At 38.4% G+C, this 15859-nt stretch overlaps 1 protein-coding gene across 1 annotated transcript in view; it reads left to right on the forward strand.

Annotated features, from left to right (window-relative positions):
• LOC149201426 (wax ester synthase/diacylglycerol acyltransferase 6-like) overlaps window positions 1-15164 on the forward strand; it is a 35060-nt gene extending 19896 nt beyond the window's left edge. The window contains exons 3-6 of the mRNA XM_089399719.1: window positions 14130-14263; window positions 14369-14581; window positions 14659-14796; window positions 14898-15164. Of these exons, the coding sequence (XP_089255845.1) occupies window positions 14130-14263; window positions 14369-14581; window positions 14659-14796; window positions 14898-15053 (641 nt within the window). The 3' untranslated portion in view covers window positions 15054-15164. The remainder of the gene's footprint in view (window positions 1-14129; window positions 14264-14368; window positions 14582-14658; window positions 14797-14897) is intronic.
• Window positions 15165-15859: the final 695 nt, after the last annotated feature.

Raw genomic sequence — 15859 nt, forward strand, 5'->3', positions numbered from 1 at the left:
TATTGTATTTGTATCCCTTATTAATATTTTTGTGCCCCTATTGTCCCCATATTATTATTACTGTGCCCCATAGAATCTCTCTATTGTTATTTTTGTGCCTTTATATTATTATTGTTAGGTCGGCTTGGTTATATTGTGACCCCTTAGACTCCTATATATGGAAAGGAGGTTTTGTCATTTGAATCATCAAATAATTATTCATTTGTGTAATGTAAAGGAGGTTGCCCCCTCGAAGAGGCTGAATTATAAGGCATTCAACTATCTTTTCTATCTTTTTGTGAGCTGGTTTCATAACATTTGGTGTCAGAGCTTTCGATTCTAGGGTTTCGCTGCTCCAAATAGGTCATCGTGGCATTTTTGCTATAACGTTTTTTCTGCAACGTTTCAGAAGCGAAAAAAAAACCCATTTGAGACGAAATCACAGTAAACCTCAGGTTCGAATTTCAAGGCTTTTTGCGCTATATTGGTAGAGATATGATCTGAGGAAGTTGGTCTTTTTGTAGACTCCTGAATTACATTCCAAACAGGTGACCTCGGGAAAATCATCATGACTTTCTCTCTGAGCATCGGATTGAAATCTTGTAAGAAGGTACAGAAAGAAGACGGACTGTAGTTTCTTATATATTGTTCAGAGCCAAAGGTCAAAATAGTGACACGTGGCACTTCATACAATTTTTCTCTTCTCGAAAGGTCTATAATCAGGTCATCTTGGGAGATTGTGCATAACTCTTCCTTGGAGAATCCAATTTGGATCAAAATGGTGGCATTGGAAAGAGGACACAGAGGGCTACTACAGGTCACAATTTTAGAACTAGATGATGCGAAACTACATAGATACATCAAATTCAATATTAAGCTCCTACAAAGTGAAAAAAGGTGTGTAGTTTTTTTAAATTTTTGCATAAGCTTGGTTTAAAAAATTAGTTTGAAGTAACTCAAAGGGCATAATAAAGCATTATTATCGGTAATTGATGCCTCGAGGAAAGAAAATGCAAACACCTAGTAAGCAACCTGAAATCTCTAGCATGACTCATGAAGAAGAGGAAGAAATGCAACATGATATATCAAAATTACGAGACCAAGTGCAACAAGTGTCACTTGCACAAAAAGGTGTAGAAGCTAAGATGGATGGTTTAAAGAAAGGCATGGAAGCTAAGATGAATGGCATGGACACTAAAATGGATGGCATGGATGATAAGATGGAAGAATTGAAGATAAAATTGAATAAGTTGCTACAAGAAATGGTCACTAATGGTGAAAGGGTAGTAAAGGAAACTCATGATGAGAACAAAAGAAATGTTAGTCATGATTCCATAGACTCTAATGTTGGATCGAAGACCCACCATATTCCAAAAATCGATATGAGGAAGTTTGATGGCAAGGATCCCACAACATGGATATTACAGATGGAGCAATTTTTCGATCTCAATAATGTGCAAAACACACAAAAGGTACGTATTGCAACTTTATATTTGGAACCAAATCAATTCATATGGTATCAATGGCTTTGCTCTCATAAACAAATTATCAGTTGGACAATTTTTACGGAAGAATTGACAGCACATTATGAGGATACAAAAAGTTCCAAAAGGAACACAACCTGTTTAATGCAATGGGTAAAAGCTCTTTACCCTTCACCTCCTCTCAATTTCTTGTCGTTGTATGTGTGATTGACTATACCCATACTGTTGCATTGCAATATCGCCTAAATAAAAGTTAAAATAGTTCAGCAGCCTAACAAAGAACCCAACAACCCAACAACCTAATCACAACTTCATTGTGCTTCTCTCAAGCATGGATCACAACATCTAACCTTGTAGCCTCCTAACAACTCCCTTTCATAGGTAGTGGTCCACTATCTATTCAAGGATTTTTAGAAGGCTTCATCAAACATCTCTTGATACCATTATGAATTTGTATAACATATTGTAAACAAACTCTTCTTCTAATGGAAACTAACACTGTCTAAATTTAAAGGCTAATAAAAAATGCAATCTGAATCTCACTATAATCTATAAACACAATTGAAATACATACATTGGAACACATAGATCAATGCCAAAAGCCCATGTTACTGTTATTCCAATACTGCTGAATAAAACTCTGCTAGAAAGTATTTTGTGTAAGAACTGAAACTAACCCTCTTACAAATCCATACTCTCACTCTCTCTTATAAGTGACACCTAGGGTTCATAAAAATAGATATATTGCTTATATATTTGGATCTGCACTCTAGCTAACTGATAAAAAATGAATTCGGAAAGACTGCGAAAAATAAAACAAAACTGCCTCATCGAACTTTAGCACTTTATCTTTAACCTGAAATCTAATGATAAAATTATCCTATTCTATTTATGGTTGGTGCATACATGCATGCATGTTCCCATACTGCTGGAATATTTGTGATGTTCCCTTACTGTCTATTTATTGTTGTTTGGAATTTAATGCTGCATGGATTTGTGTAATGTTGTTGTAATAGGAAATGCCCAGATCTACCATGTGTTCCCCAACCTAGTAGAAAATGATCTAGGGTACACTATCTAACAACAATGAGTCACCAAACACTTGTATTTTTTAAATGCCACTGTGGGCTGCTAGTTTTAAGAATATTGTTAGGGAAATAAGATTGGTGTAGTTATTTGATCATCACTTAAATTTATTTTAAATCTGATACAGTTAGAGTTATTGAGAATTTATGTTAGGTCCCTATAATACTAGCGATGCCCCCATTAATATTGTAGTTGTATCCCTTATTAATATTGTTGTGCCCCTATTGTCCCCATATCGTTATTATTGTGCCTCGTAGAATCTCTCTATTATTATTTTTGTGCCTTTATATTATTATTGTTAGGTCGGCTTGGTTATATTGTGACCCCTTAGACTCCTATATATAGAAAGGAGGTTTTATCATTTGAATCAACAAAGAATTATTCATTTGTGTAATGTAAAGGAGGTTTCCCCCTCGAAGAGGCTGAATTTTAAGGTGTTCAACTATCTTTTCTATCTTTTTGTGAGCTGGTTTCATAACATTTGGTATCAGAGCTTTCGATTCTAGGGTTTCGCTGCTCCAAATATTTCATCATGGAATTTTCGCTATAACTTTTTTTTTTGCGACGTTTCAGAAACGAAAAAAAAACCCATTTGAGACAAAATCACACTGAACCTCGAGTTCAAATTTTAGAGATTTTCGTACTATATTGGCGGAGATATGATCTGAGGAAGTTGGTCTTTTTGCAGACTCCTGAATTACATTCCAAACAGGTGACCTGGGGAAAATCGTCATAACTTTCTCTCTAAGCATCGGATTGAAATTTTGTAAGAAGGTACAGAAATAGGACGGATTGTAGTTTCTTGTAAATATTTTTCAGAGCCAAAGGTCGAAACAGTGGCACGTGGCACTTCATATAAGTTTGCTCTTCTAGAAAGGTCTATAATCAGGTCATCTTGGGAGATTGTGCATAACTCTTCCTTGGAGAATCCAATTTGGATCAGAATGGTGGCATTGGAAAGATGACGCAGAGGGCTACTATAGATCACAATTTCAAAACTGGATGATCTAAATTATAGAGATACATCAGATTCAATATCAAGCTCCTACAAAGTGAAAAAAGGTGTGTAGTTTTTTAAAATTTTTGCATAAGCTTGGTTTGGTTTGAAAAATTAGTTTGAAGGAATTCAAAGGGCATAGTAAAGCATTATTATCAGTAATTGATGCCGCGAAGAAAGAAAATGAAAACACCTAGTAAGCAACCTGAAAGCTCTAGCATGACTCATGAAGAAGAGGAAGAAATACAACATGATATATCAAAATTACAAGACCAAGTGCAACAAGTGTCACTTGCACAAAAAGGTGTAGAAGCTAAGATGGATGGTTTAAAAAAAGGCATGGAAACTAAGATGAATGGCATGGTTGCTAAAATGGATGGCATGGATGATAAGATGGAAGAATTGAAGATAAAATTGAATAATTTGCTACAAGAAATGGTCACTAATGGTGAAAGAGTAGTAAAGGAAACTCATGATGAGAACACAAGAAATGTTAATCATGATTCCATAGACTTTAATGTTGGATCAAAGACCCACCATATTCCAAAAATCGATATGAGGAAGTTTGATGGCAAGGATCCTGCAACATGGATATTATAGATGGAGCAATTTTTCGATCTCAATAATGTGCAAAACACACAAAAGGTACATATTACAACTTTATATTGGAACCAAATCAGATTGTATGGTATCAATGGCTTTGCTCTTGTAAACAAACTATCACTTGGGAAATTTTTACGAAAAAATTGACAGCACATTATGAGGATACAAAAAGCAACACTTTTTTTAGCCAATTGATAAGTCTCAAACAAAAGAGTTCAATAATGGAGCACATTGAGGAGTTCCAAAAATTGAACATAAGGGTAAAAAATATTCCATAGGAGCATAGGATTGATGTGTTCATAGGGACTTTAAAGGATACTATCCAACATGATGTTTGCCTTTGGGAACTTGATTCATTAGAGAAGGCATTCAGGTTAGCAAGAAAAATGGAAAGCAAAATTATGGAAACCAGGAAGCATACCACTCACAACTATAAAGATGGAAGTGTTGTTGCCCCTACCCTTTCACAACCTATAAGGTTGACACCACAACAATTGGAAGAAAAAAGAGCAAAAGGGCTTTGTTACTCTTGTGATAGCAAATACACTAAAGGTCATAAGTGTGCTGAGAAGAAATTATTCTACATAGATTGTGTTAGTATAATTAGATCACCTAACATATCACATTTTTTTCATCTATGTTATTTTTCCATATGCACTACCAAATTACGGCGTTTACTTTACAACATTTGATATAAACAATAATTTTAATACTATGATATAATATATATCACCTAACACATCAAACACTATCAAACACTATTTAATATTATGTATATGTAAAATACAATCCAACACATGCCCTGCGTGAGATCCCAAATTAATAGCCGTACTCCTATTTGATTCAATGGTTATCTCACATGTTTATCGGTTAACATAAAATTAACTAGCAATTGCACCAAATGTTGCAAAGGAAACGTCGTAAGGCATAAACTCGAGAAGAGTAGTGAGATATAGAAGATCATTGAATATAAAAATTAGTAAATAAAATCTAAAAATTAGTAAACAAAATGTCATTCAAAGCTAGAATATAAAGAAAAATCACTTACATTATGTCAAATTTACAGATTCTATAACCTTTCCAACAGAGATTTCCTCTCAATCTTCAAAGATGCTCTTTCAAGTTCCAATAGAAAATATTTGATAAAAAATGTGCTCTTTTTCAATATTGAATTGTCTCACTTGATCAAAAACTTATAGCCTTTTACCACTTTCTCTTAAGGTGACTGGATTTTCCTTTGATTATCCTTGCTTAACTTCTTTTGGGTATTTGGATTAGTTTGTGACACATGAGGGTTATATTGAAAGTTTTTTTTTTTTCGAAAACGGGAAATTCAAAATTTACCATTGGATGAACTAGTTTAAAGCTATATCAATAAATCTAGGGACTCACATAACAACTTTACAATGTTTGATAGGAAAGAAGTGGATCTTTTATTGAGCATTGATTAAATAATTATTTTAATTCACTATTCATAGATACCATGGTGAACTCTTATGGTAGCATCCACGAGATTTCCTTTATTCAACATGATATTTTGTGAGACTTACTATATATTTGACTAGGAAGGGGTCTATAAATAAACACAAAAGGATTTTTATGCCTTATAAAGTCGTATCTATTCCGAAAATGTGGAAAAAGTTTGTGAAGTGTTCACTATTCAGAGATGCCATGGTAAACTCTTATGGTAACCCACGAGCTTTCCATTAATCAACATGATATTCTAGGAGACTTAGCTACGTATTTGACTAGGAAGGAGCCTATAAATAAACATAAAAGGATTTTTATGCCTTAGAAAACAGACTCTATTCAGAAAAAGTGGAAAATTTTTGTGAAGTGTGCATTTGATGTTGAGATTGTTTCTTTCGACACTAGTTTGGTGCATATTTCTTTCTCCTCTGACCAATTTTTAATATTTAACTTTGGAAAAAGTGGAAAAAGTTTGTGAAGTGTGCATTTTTTTTTGGTTAATCTTGGTAGGTCCTCTTTTTTCCATTCAATTATAAGAAAATTTACACGGCATAGATTGGCTAGGTGGCCTCAACTTGCCCATTGGGAAACCAAGTCTGTTGGCCACCTATCCACATTATATACCATCCAGAAACAAAAAAGTTTTGGTATTTCTATCCAAGCTATATAAGTCTCTATTTCATGACCATACTCTAGATTTTTACCTATACATATTCTTGCATAAGGAAAATTAAAAGCTATCCGCATATAAAACAAAATGAAACAAGGGAGATTATCTAATCATTATGTTCCTCCGAGGCCGATTCCACTGGCGCAGGGTCTTTGACATTTGATCCAGGCATCTCAGACAGTTCCAAGATACATGGAATATGCCTCTCAATTTTTCCCAGTGCAATATCTTGCTTATGGAGTTGAAACTAAACTTTCTGGAATTCCTGTTTGTAGCTCGGCATGCCTTGGACAGTAACAACCATGCCCATCGAAATATGCTCCATAGCCTTTGCCCAGTAGGATTTCCATCAACCAATAAAGGTATAAGGTCTATTTAAATTGAGTGATTGTGCCTCTAGTGTTACTAGGATCCGAGACTAGGGTCCTCCAATCATCCATCTCCGCATTTGTCTCGCTATCCTACTTGACTTCCTCTTCCCATTCCTCTAAAATTTTCCGAATACCTTCATCATTGCCCTCACGATATGCCTCTGCAACCTCGCTGATAAGCCTTTCCACTGATTTTCTACCTGTGAGAGGCTCGGATGTGCTCGGTTCCTTTTCCTTTTTGGGCAGCTGGGCCTGTCTTCCACGACCACAGATTTTTGCAGGACGAGCCATGGCGGAGATGCCCCAATCCTGTTCATTGCAACAATTCATTAACCAAAAACAATTCAACATGGTATAACAATGATCACGCCCCTGGGTTGTACTATCACAGATAACCGCCCCACCTTGATCCTCCCCTTCCCCTTCGGTGTCGATGCTAGAGCCTTCATGGTCATAGGTCCATTCCCCAGGAGGGGTCAACCTATTGCCACCAGCAAAGAGACTCTGTCGCCACACCCATCTCCTCACAGCTGTAGGAAGGTTATCTTCCCCTCACCAATTACCAGTTGGTGAGCACTGTTGCATGCCAGTGTTAGGCTAGCCATGGTTTGCATACCCTTTCCCCTCTGCCCAAGACGTAAGCGGATAGCCATTGATATTTTCTTGCCCGACTTCCCACTCGTGATTCCCAGCATTTCCCTCTTTGCAGTTATAGCTATCTACCTCCCAGTGGCTGTGAAGTGTGCATTTGATGTTGATACATATTGCTGAGTTGGAAGCGAATAGCATGGTTGGGATGTATTTACAGTAAATGTATCAAATTACAGTTGGTAAGGGGATTGTGATTAGATTATAGAATGCAAATTTTAAGTAATGAAGTTGTGGAAAAATATTTAAGTAACCCATTATTTACTAATGAAAGCTCAAGTTATTTTAGTTCTAGGGTAGTTTTTGTGTTTCTATTTAATTAGTATTATGTGTTTAAATTTTTAACAAAGAGAATGGGTTGCTATTGGTAATTTTGGTTATAACCTAAATTCAAACCATCAAGATTGATTGAAAATTAAAAACAATCTGTATATATAATCTCTTTTAACTTCAGAAATTTTGAGGATGGTATATATATATATATTTTTTTTTTCAGAGAAAAAAAACATCATAGCTTTATATTAAGGGTATATAAAGATCTTGAATACATAATTCAGAATGACTGATTTGGCTTGGATGCCCAGACCTCATCATAATGATGCAAAACATATTCCCATACCGGCAGATAATGCCTATCATCATTAGCAGAAAAACATTATGTCGGACCAGTTGATAATGGAGATGTGACAAAACTTTGCAGGGTTATACCAAAAAGGAAATTCCATTCAAAAACAAATAAGAAGAGAGCAGCTACGCCCTGCCTATATGAAGAGGAACCGAAATCAAAAGAGAAAGTGACAATCTGAAGACAGAGACCTCATGCAAAATCTCAACCCGCGGTGTCACGCCCCCAAGCCTACGATGGTCTTTCAACCGTGCCGGCGAGGTGCGGCACCACCAAACACTTTCTTTTTAACAATACTCGTGCACATGGACTACGCCTACTCACATTAACATACTTAGTTTGTGTTTCGCAACCAAGTAAACTTAGTTATCCTTTATACTTAATGAAGCCCATACTCATTCATTATCCATATGCAATTAACCAAGAACAACAATTGCAAGCAAGTATAAAGGGAGGGGAAACTCCCGAACAGTCTGCCCAACAGTATATTATAACAGTTTCTTCAATAATACATCATCAAGTATACTTGGCAAAACTCCAAGTCTATACTTAGAATAATTTACAACCAAGGCATAGACAGCCTTTACAATACATGTGCCAACCTCATACGGTAGGAGGGTGCTCACCGGAGACACCAAGAATTCCACCTTAAGTTCCGCACAAAACTGCCCTTCGGAATTCACTCAATACACGACACTCCTTGCCAACCTTCAACTAAGACAATCTGCGCAATCTCTAAGTCCAATGCGCATGAGATATGCGCATTCACTTTACCCCTACTGCGCACTTCTTCCTCTTATGCGAAGGTCTTGTGAGCGAATGTCGATGGTGAAATGAACTCCCTTCACCTTTCATTTATATGCATCAACGTATGTGTTAAGGGGGGTTGTGCAGCCTTAAGGCCGACCCCCACATCAATGTACATACGCCCAACGAATGACTCTTGCAAGTCGGCTTGCAAGTCATTACTCCAACGCATATAAACTCGCTCTAAACACTTAGCCATTTTTTTATGTGCGCTCCTATCGTCGCACTTAACGTCGCATATGTCCGGAGGATTGTCGCATATCGTCACAAGTGGAGCGCCCGCCCGTCGCATGTCTGCCCGCCCGTCGCACCGTTGTGTGCTCGCCGTGCCCATGCGCTCGTCGCACTCGACGCTCAACCGCCTGAGTTTGCGAAGACCTTACATCCTCCTCCACCTGAAATCGTTGTCGTCCTCGACAACATACCATCTCGGTAGCTCTCCACCAAGATCATCATCAACCATGATGGCGACTCCTCCATATAAGGCAAACATCCCTGCAACATATATAAAGCTCCATCTCCATCATGTCTCACCCTAGTGACCAATTGTCACCAAGATACTCCATACCAATGTCGCATATCAGATGTCCATGATCATCGACCACTCTGTGACAATCTCCCCATGCTGCTCTCCATCATGGAAGGTTGATCCCTCCAACTCAAGCTACATGTCCACCGCAACAATGTGTCAAATTCCATCATGTCATCACCACCATGTGCAAAGCTGCCCATGATATGTCAACAAGTGCTAACACACCTCAACCATGTGCCAACATCTCATCTCAACAATATGTCATATATCGGAAGTCATCTCAATCCATGATTGCTGACCTCTTGTCTTCATCATGTGTCCCCATGTGAACTGCTGCCATGATACTCCAACATAATGCTAACACATCTCTGCACACTGTCGACCCCCATGTCTGAACTAGTTGGGTAGCTAATCCAACTATCACGCCCAAACAATGAGAATGCACATCCTCATGCCACCATCAGTCATTCCTCAAAGCATCCTGTCACATCCTGAACTCGATCAAGAATCCATCCATATAAGTAAACCATGCTCAGGTCCATGAAATAGTCCTCATCTCAACTGCAACATGTCATCCATCATGTTTGGTGTCAATGTGCTACACGAAGTCAGCCACACTTATTCCAACATCATCCATATGTGTGCCTCCTCCACATGAAGAGACCATCTCATCAACTCCAACTCTTGGTATGCCACATCCATGCCCATGAAGCAACCCCCATCATATCTGCAATGTGTCACCCCTAAAGTCTGCCATAGAAACAAGTATCTACTTGTCTCATCTATCCATGTGCTGCCCATGATCATAGATCAATCAGCTCCCATGTGTCAAAAGGTAGTTGAGTCTCGGCTCAACCCATGCCCAAGTGTTGCCACCAAGGCATCATCATCATCGTAACTCCATCACTCCAAAGTGTCTCATATCGATCTTCCACATCAAGTCACTCTTCAATCCATGCCCATACATGTACTTTGAAAGTATGCACCTGCATCAAAGTCCCTGACCTCAGCTCCTCAATGCATCAGATCCTCTAAGTCCACCATGTATGAAGTTCCCCAAAAGTCACAACAATCTCATGTCACCATGAGCCCCATGAGTCATTTCCAACCAACACTCTAGCAAGCATACAAGTCTCGGCCCAAAGGTCCCTGCAAGATGCCTCAGCTCTCCATGTAGTAGGAATGCTCCATAGTCTGCTCATAACTCCATCCAAGTCCATGGTCTTGTTGCACAAGAGTGTACAACCTCTCCATCGGCTCATAAGTGATAAGTCCCCATGTCACATCAGCAAATCCATCTGCACAACATTCCTGCCTTGGCACTCCTCATTGGATGCCCATAAGTGACACCTCTACAAGTGCTCCACATAATGTCCCTGCATAAGACTGCCATGCTTCATGTCTCCAACCTGATGTCCATGACTAAGTTGCCCATGTAGTCCAACCAAGTAAACTCATCACAACCATCGGTCATCCTCATCCAAGTCTACAATCTTCGGTCTAGTGAACTCGGTCACTCAACCATATCATCATCACATCATCACGAGTCCCTTCCATCATAGCTCCTCCACCAAAGTGTCCACCAAGACTATCTCTTGGTCTCGGCCATGAGAAGTCCACCCAAGCAACTCAAGTGTGTGCCCTTCAACCTGTCCATGTGTCATGTCAGGCACTTAACCAAAGTGGCTAAAGCATGACCCAATCCTCCACAATGATCATCAGGTTCCACCCTTGCCACGGGTCCTTGTACCTTCTACCACAAGGTCACAAACAACCCCAACAAGTCCTGCAACAATCGACAATACTTGCTTCTCCATACAAGGTCTCATCATAGACATCCATGGTAAGATCCTCCCTAGCATTGACAAACTGGCTTTGCCCTTCCCTGCATATGGTCCATCCACCAAATGCCCAAATGAAACACAAGTATCAATACTTACTTCATCATCATGAGGCTCCTCCTCATTCATCCATGTCCACAAACTGCACGATCCTGGTCCAACTTGATCAATCTCAAGTTCATCCTTCATCATGGTCATGTCTGCAACATCTTCAATCATCATCACTTCCTCTTCCTTGATAGCACAATCTGCAACTTCACCTTGCTCCATTGTCCAACCAAGTTGAAGAAGTTCGTCTTCAACATTCTTTTCCAAGACTTCAAGTTCTTTTCGGATCTGGGGCTTCTCTTCCTTCAACCTTTTCAACCTGTATAAGGTAAGAAAGAGCTTCCCTTCACCTTCTCCCAAACTTGCCATGCCTTGTACTTCGTCTTCCCCGGTTCGTACTTCGTTTGGTCCACAGACGCCCAAACCGTGTATACCTGCCCACACGCAGTCCCACTTGCCCACCTGACAAGTGCCCAAATCGTATGACCAGCACGTAGTACCGTCTGCCCAACTCTACGATACCCGGTTCCAACCTTTACCAGCTTCACCAAGTTCCTTGCAACCATGAACCGGCCCTTGTTCCACTTGTATGTGAAACTAGCTTCCTTCACCTGCAAGTACCTGCTTCCACTGTCACGAGCAACCTTGCTCAAATATCAACTGTCAAGTTTCCAAGTGTACACACACTTACTTCGCCCAGCTTCCTGCAAGACTTCTCCAAGTCTTCAGACATGCTCTGATACCAACTGTCAAGTTGTGTATCAGCTTCAAACCTTCACGAGCAAACTTTGCTCTGATACCAACTGTCACGTTGTGTATCAGCTTCAAACCTTCACGAGCGAACCTTGCTCTGATACCAACTGTCACGCCCCCAAGCCTACGGTGGTCTTTCAACCGTGTCGGCGAGGTGCGGCACCATCGAACACTTTCTTTTTAACAATACTCGTGCACATGGACTACGCCTACTCACATTAACATACTTAGTTTGTGTTTCGCAACCAAGTAAACTTAGTTATCCTTTATACTTAATGAAGCCCATACTCATTCATTATCCATATGCAATTAACCAAGAACAACAATTGCAAGCAAGTATAAAGGGAGGGGCAACTCCCGAACAGTCTGCCCAACAGTATATTATAACAGTTTCTTCAATAATACATCATCAAGTATACTTGGCAAAACTCCAAGTCTATACTTAGAATAATTTACAACCAAGGCATAGACAGCCTTTACAATACATGTGCCAACCTCATATGGTAGGAGGGTGCTCACCCGAGACACCAAGAACTCCACCTTAAGTCCCACACAAAACTGCCCTTCGGAATTCACTCAATACACGGCACTCCTTGCCAACCTTCAACTAAGACAATCTGCGCAATCTCTAAGTCCAATGCGCATGAGATATGCGCATTCACTTTACCCCTACTGCGCACTTCTTCCTCTTATGCGAAGGTCTTGTGAGCGAATGTCGATGGTGAAATGAACTCCCTTCACCTTTCATTTATATGCATCAACTAATGTGTTAAGGGGGGTTGTGCAGCCTTAAGGCCGACCCCCACATCAATGTACATACGCCCAATGAATGACTCTTGCAAGTCAGCTTGCAAGTCATTACTCCAACGCATATAAACTCGCTCTAAACACTTAGCCATTTTTTTTGTGCGCTCCTATCATCGCACTTAACGTTGCATATGTCCGGAGGATTGTCGCATATCGTCACAAGTGGAGCGCCTGCCCGTCGCATGTCCGCCCGCCCGTCGCACCGTTGTGCGCCCACCGTGCCCGTGCGCCCGTCGCACCCGACGCTCAATCGCCTGAGTTTGCGAAGACCTTACACGCGGCATCAAATGGGATCACATGTTGTAGCAGCAAGATATTAATGATAGGAATCATGGCAAGCCAGGATACGCTGAAGAATAGCCTGGAGAGGCTCCTTAGAGTCTTGGAATATGTGCGCATTCCTCCAGTTCCACAGATGCCAACAAGTGATAATGAACAACGATCTCCAAGAGGGGGATTGTCTACTCCACCAGAGAAAACCTTCCTGAACAGAAGAGAAACAGATGTGAGGGAAAACAAAATATGTAGACAAATCATACCAGATTGTGAGGGACGTAGGGCACTGAAAGAACATGTGCAAGTTTGTTTCCGAGGCATTGAGGCACATGGAGCATCTACTTGGACCCTGCCAACATCTCCTTTGTAGAGTCTCCCATGTAAGATTTTTGTTCCGAAATAACAACCAGGAGAAAATGATCATCTTCATCGGGCATGCAGCTTTCCAAAAACAAGGAGGAAAAAGAGGAGGAGGATTTCCAGCAGCAACAGAAATCATGTCAGCGTAAATGTTCTTAGAATGATATATATATATATATATATATGAATATGAAATTACATCAATATTTATATTTTTACATCAGTATTTATATTCCTTTTATATACTAGACTCCTTTTATATACTAGGCCTCATCTATAAAAAAAAAAAAAAATGGTTGGTAGCTTCTTCTTATGATAAATTATACACTGGATTCCTAAAAGAACCAAAGCTTAATACCCGATGCTTTTGATTAATGAGACCTTGCGTGGATGTAAAGGAAGCTTAGAATTCTAATTAATTAACCCAAAGTTATTATGGGAGATTATCCTTTTCCAAGTAGCAGAGTAATAAATTTCCATTAATTGATTGGTATACATCTATGAAGCTTATAGCAACCCTAAATGTGATTGTGCTAATTTTAATTTTAGACTTAAAATTATTTTAATTAATTTTAAATTTATTAAATTTAATAAAAAAAATATAGTTTAAAAATATAAATAAAATAAAAATAAACCTTTTGCCAAATTTTTACAATTAAAAAAATATGATTTGACCAATGTACCAATAATCAATGAACTATATTTTGATTGGGTCCCTTTTCATGTTTTCAATTAGAATTTTCATGAAACACACTTTGTAATATGTATGCAGTTGGAGAATATGGTATACAAGATGCTTACAAAAAGAGGTTTGAACAACCAAAAGACGATGTTATTAAACAATTGAAGAACTCCAAACTCACAGCATTATCTATGATAAACACGAGAACGATGGCTGGATTACAGGTTCTGTCTTAGACAAACCCATCACATTTCAAATAAGTTTATCCATATAAGAGCGTTGCCTAGACGAACATATTTTGAGATCTGATGACGGCGTAAACCGTGCAGAACATGGAGGAGATGTTAAAACCAAAGGCTCAACTGCCTTGGGGAAATCACATTGGTTTTTTGCCACTGGAAGTACCTCTAATGGGAAAGCTGGAGAATCCTCTGGATTTTGTGAAAATGGCAAAGCAGAGACTCGACAGACATAAAATATCCTTGGGGGTCTTTTTCCTCGTCAAACTACCGAGATATATAGCGATGTTGAAAGGACGACGGGTACGTTCACTGGATCTATTATAAAAACTATGAAACTGATTGAATGTTACCGATTCTTAATTCTGAGTTTGATACAGGCAATGTGTAGATATATATACAAGGCTCTGTCCAATACAACAATGATGTTTTCAAACATGATCGGCCCAATGGAGAAGGTAGCAATTTATGGGAATCCAATAAAAAGTTTTTCGTTCTTTGTAACCGGCTTGCCTCAAGTGAGTAAATAGGTTACTTCTGTTTTCTCATTATTTTTCTTTTGATTGGAATCAAAGTGCTCTTCCATATCTCTTTGGAACTGAGGAACTTGTTGTTGCAGGGGCTGGGAGTTTTTATTGTGAGCTATATGGACTCTGTCCTGGTGCAAGTTCATGCTCACAAGGATTATGTGAACGCTGATATCCTCGTCAAGTGTTTCATGGAAGCCATGGAAGAAATGAAGAAATCCCAGTTTCATTACGTCATAGAGACGTGAGGGCTTATGCCACCTTTGTAGTCTTTTCAATAATGCATCTAGTCTCAAGACGTTTTAGGGTTTATGTGATCGTCAAACAGTACTTCCCGTTAGAGAAGTGATTCCTGGTGTGTAACCTCTTCGATATTTTCGTCTTTAGAGAAGGATGTTAATTTGGAAAAATTTAGAGATTTTTAGAATTGGTTAGAGATTGAGTAGTTAAGATAGAACTGAGAATCCAAATCCAAATATTTAAGAAGTTTTTTCTTCAAAGAATTCGAGAGTTTTCTTCCTCAATAATAAATAGCTATGTAATTTATCTGTAAACTCAAATTTTAGAAAAAAATAATTTAATAAATATTATATTTGTTTTTGAAAATTTTGTTCGAGCAGAAGTGTTGCTCTGAAGTCAGATATTTTCTTTCATTATTAGACTTAATTATAGATATTTTCATTCTAATTATTAAATTTAATTATAGATATTTTGGTTTTCATTAATTGTCTTTATTATTTTTATTTTTATTATTAAACTTAAGTATAGTTATTTTCATTTTCATTATTAAACTTAATTATAAATATTTTCATTTTCATTAATTGTGTTTATTCTGATTAAGCTTTCGTTAAACAATTCCTCCAACAAAACAATAATTTTTGAATATGTCACAGATTATTCGCAACAAATGTAATATTCCTAGGAAACTATAAATATTTTAAGTACTGTTGTAAAAGAACAAACTGAACAATATTGTTATTTTTTGTTAGTTGAATAATAAACTATTAATTTTCTGAAGCAAGGAAATGGTTGAGTGATAACAGATTTGGATAAC

Source organism: Pinus tabuliformis, chromosome 2_1 (assembly GCF_031772625.1).
Source record: "Pinus tabuliformis cultivar Carrire ecotype Pingquan chromosome 2_1, CPIR1, whole genome shotgun sequence".
NCBI classification, from domain to species: Eukaryota; Viridiplantae; Streptophyta; class Pinopsida; order Pinales; family Pinaceae; genus Pinus; species Pinus tabuliformis.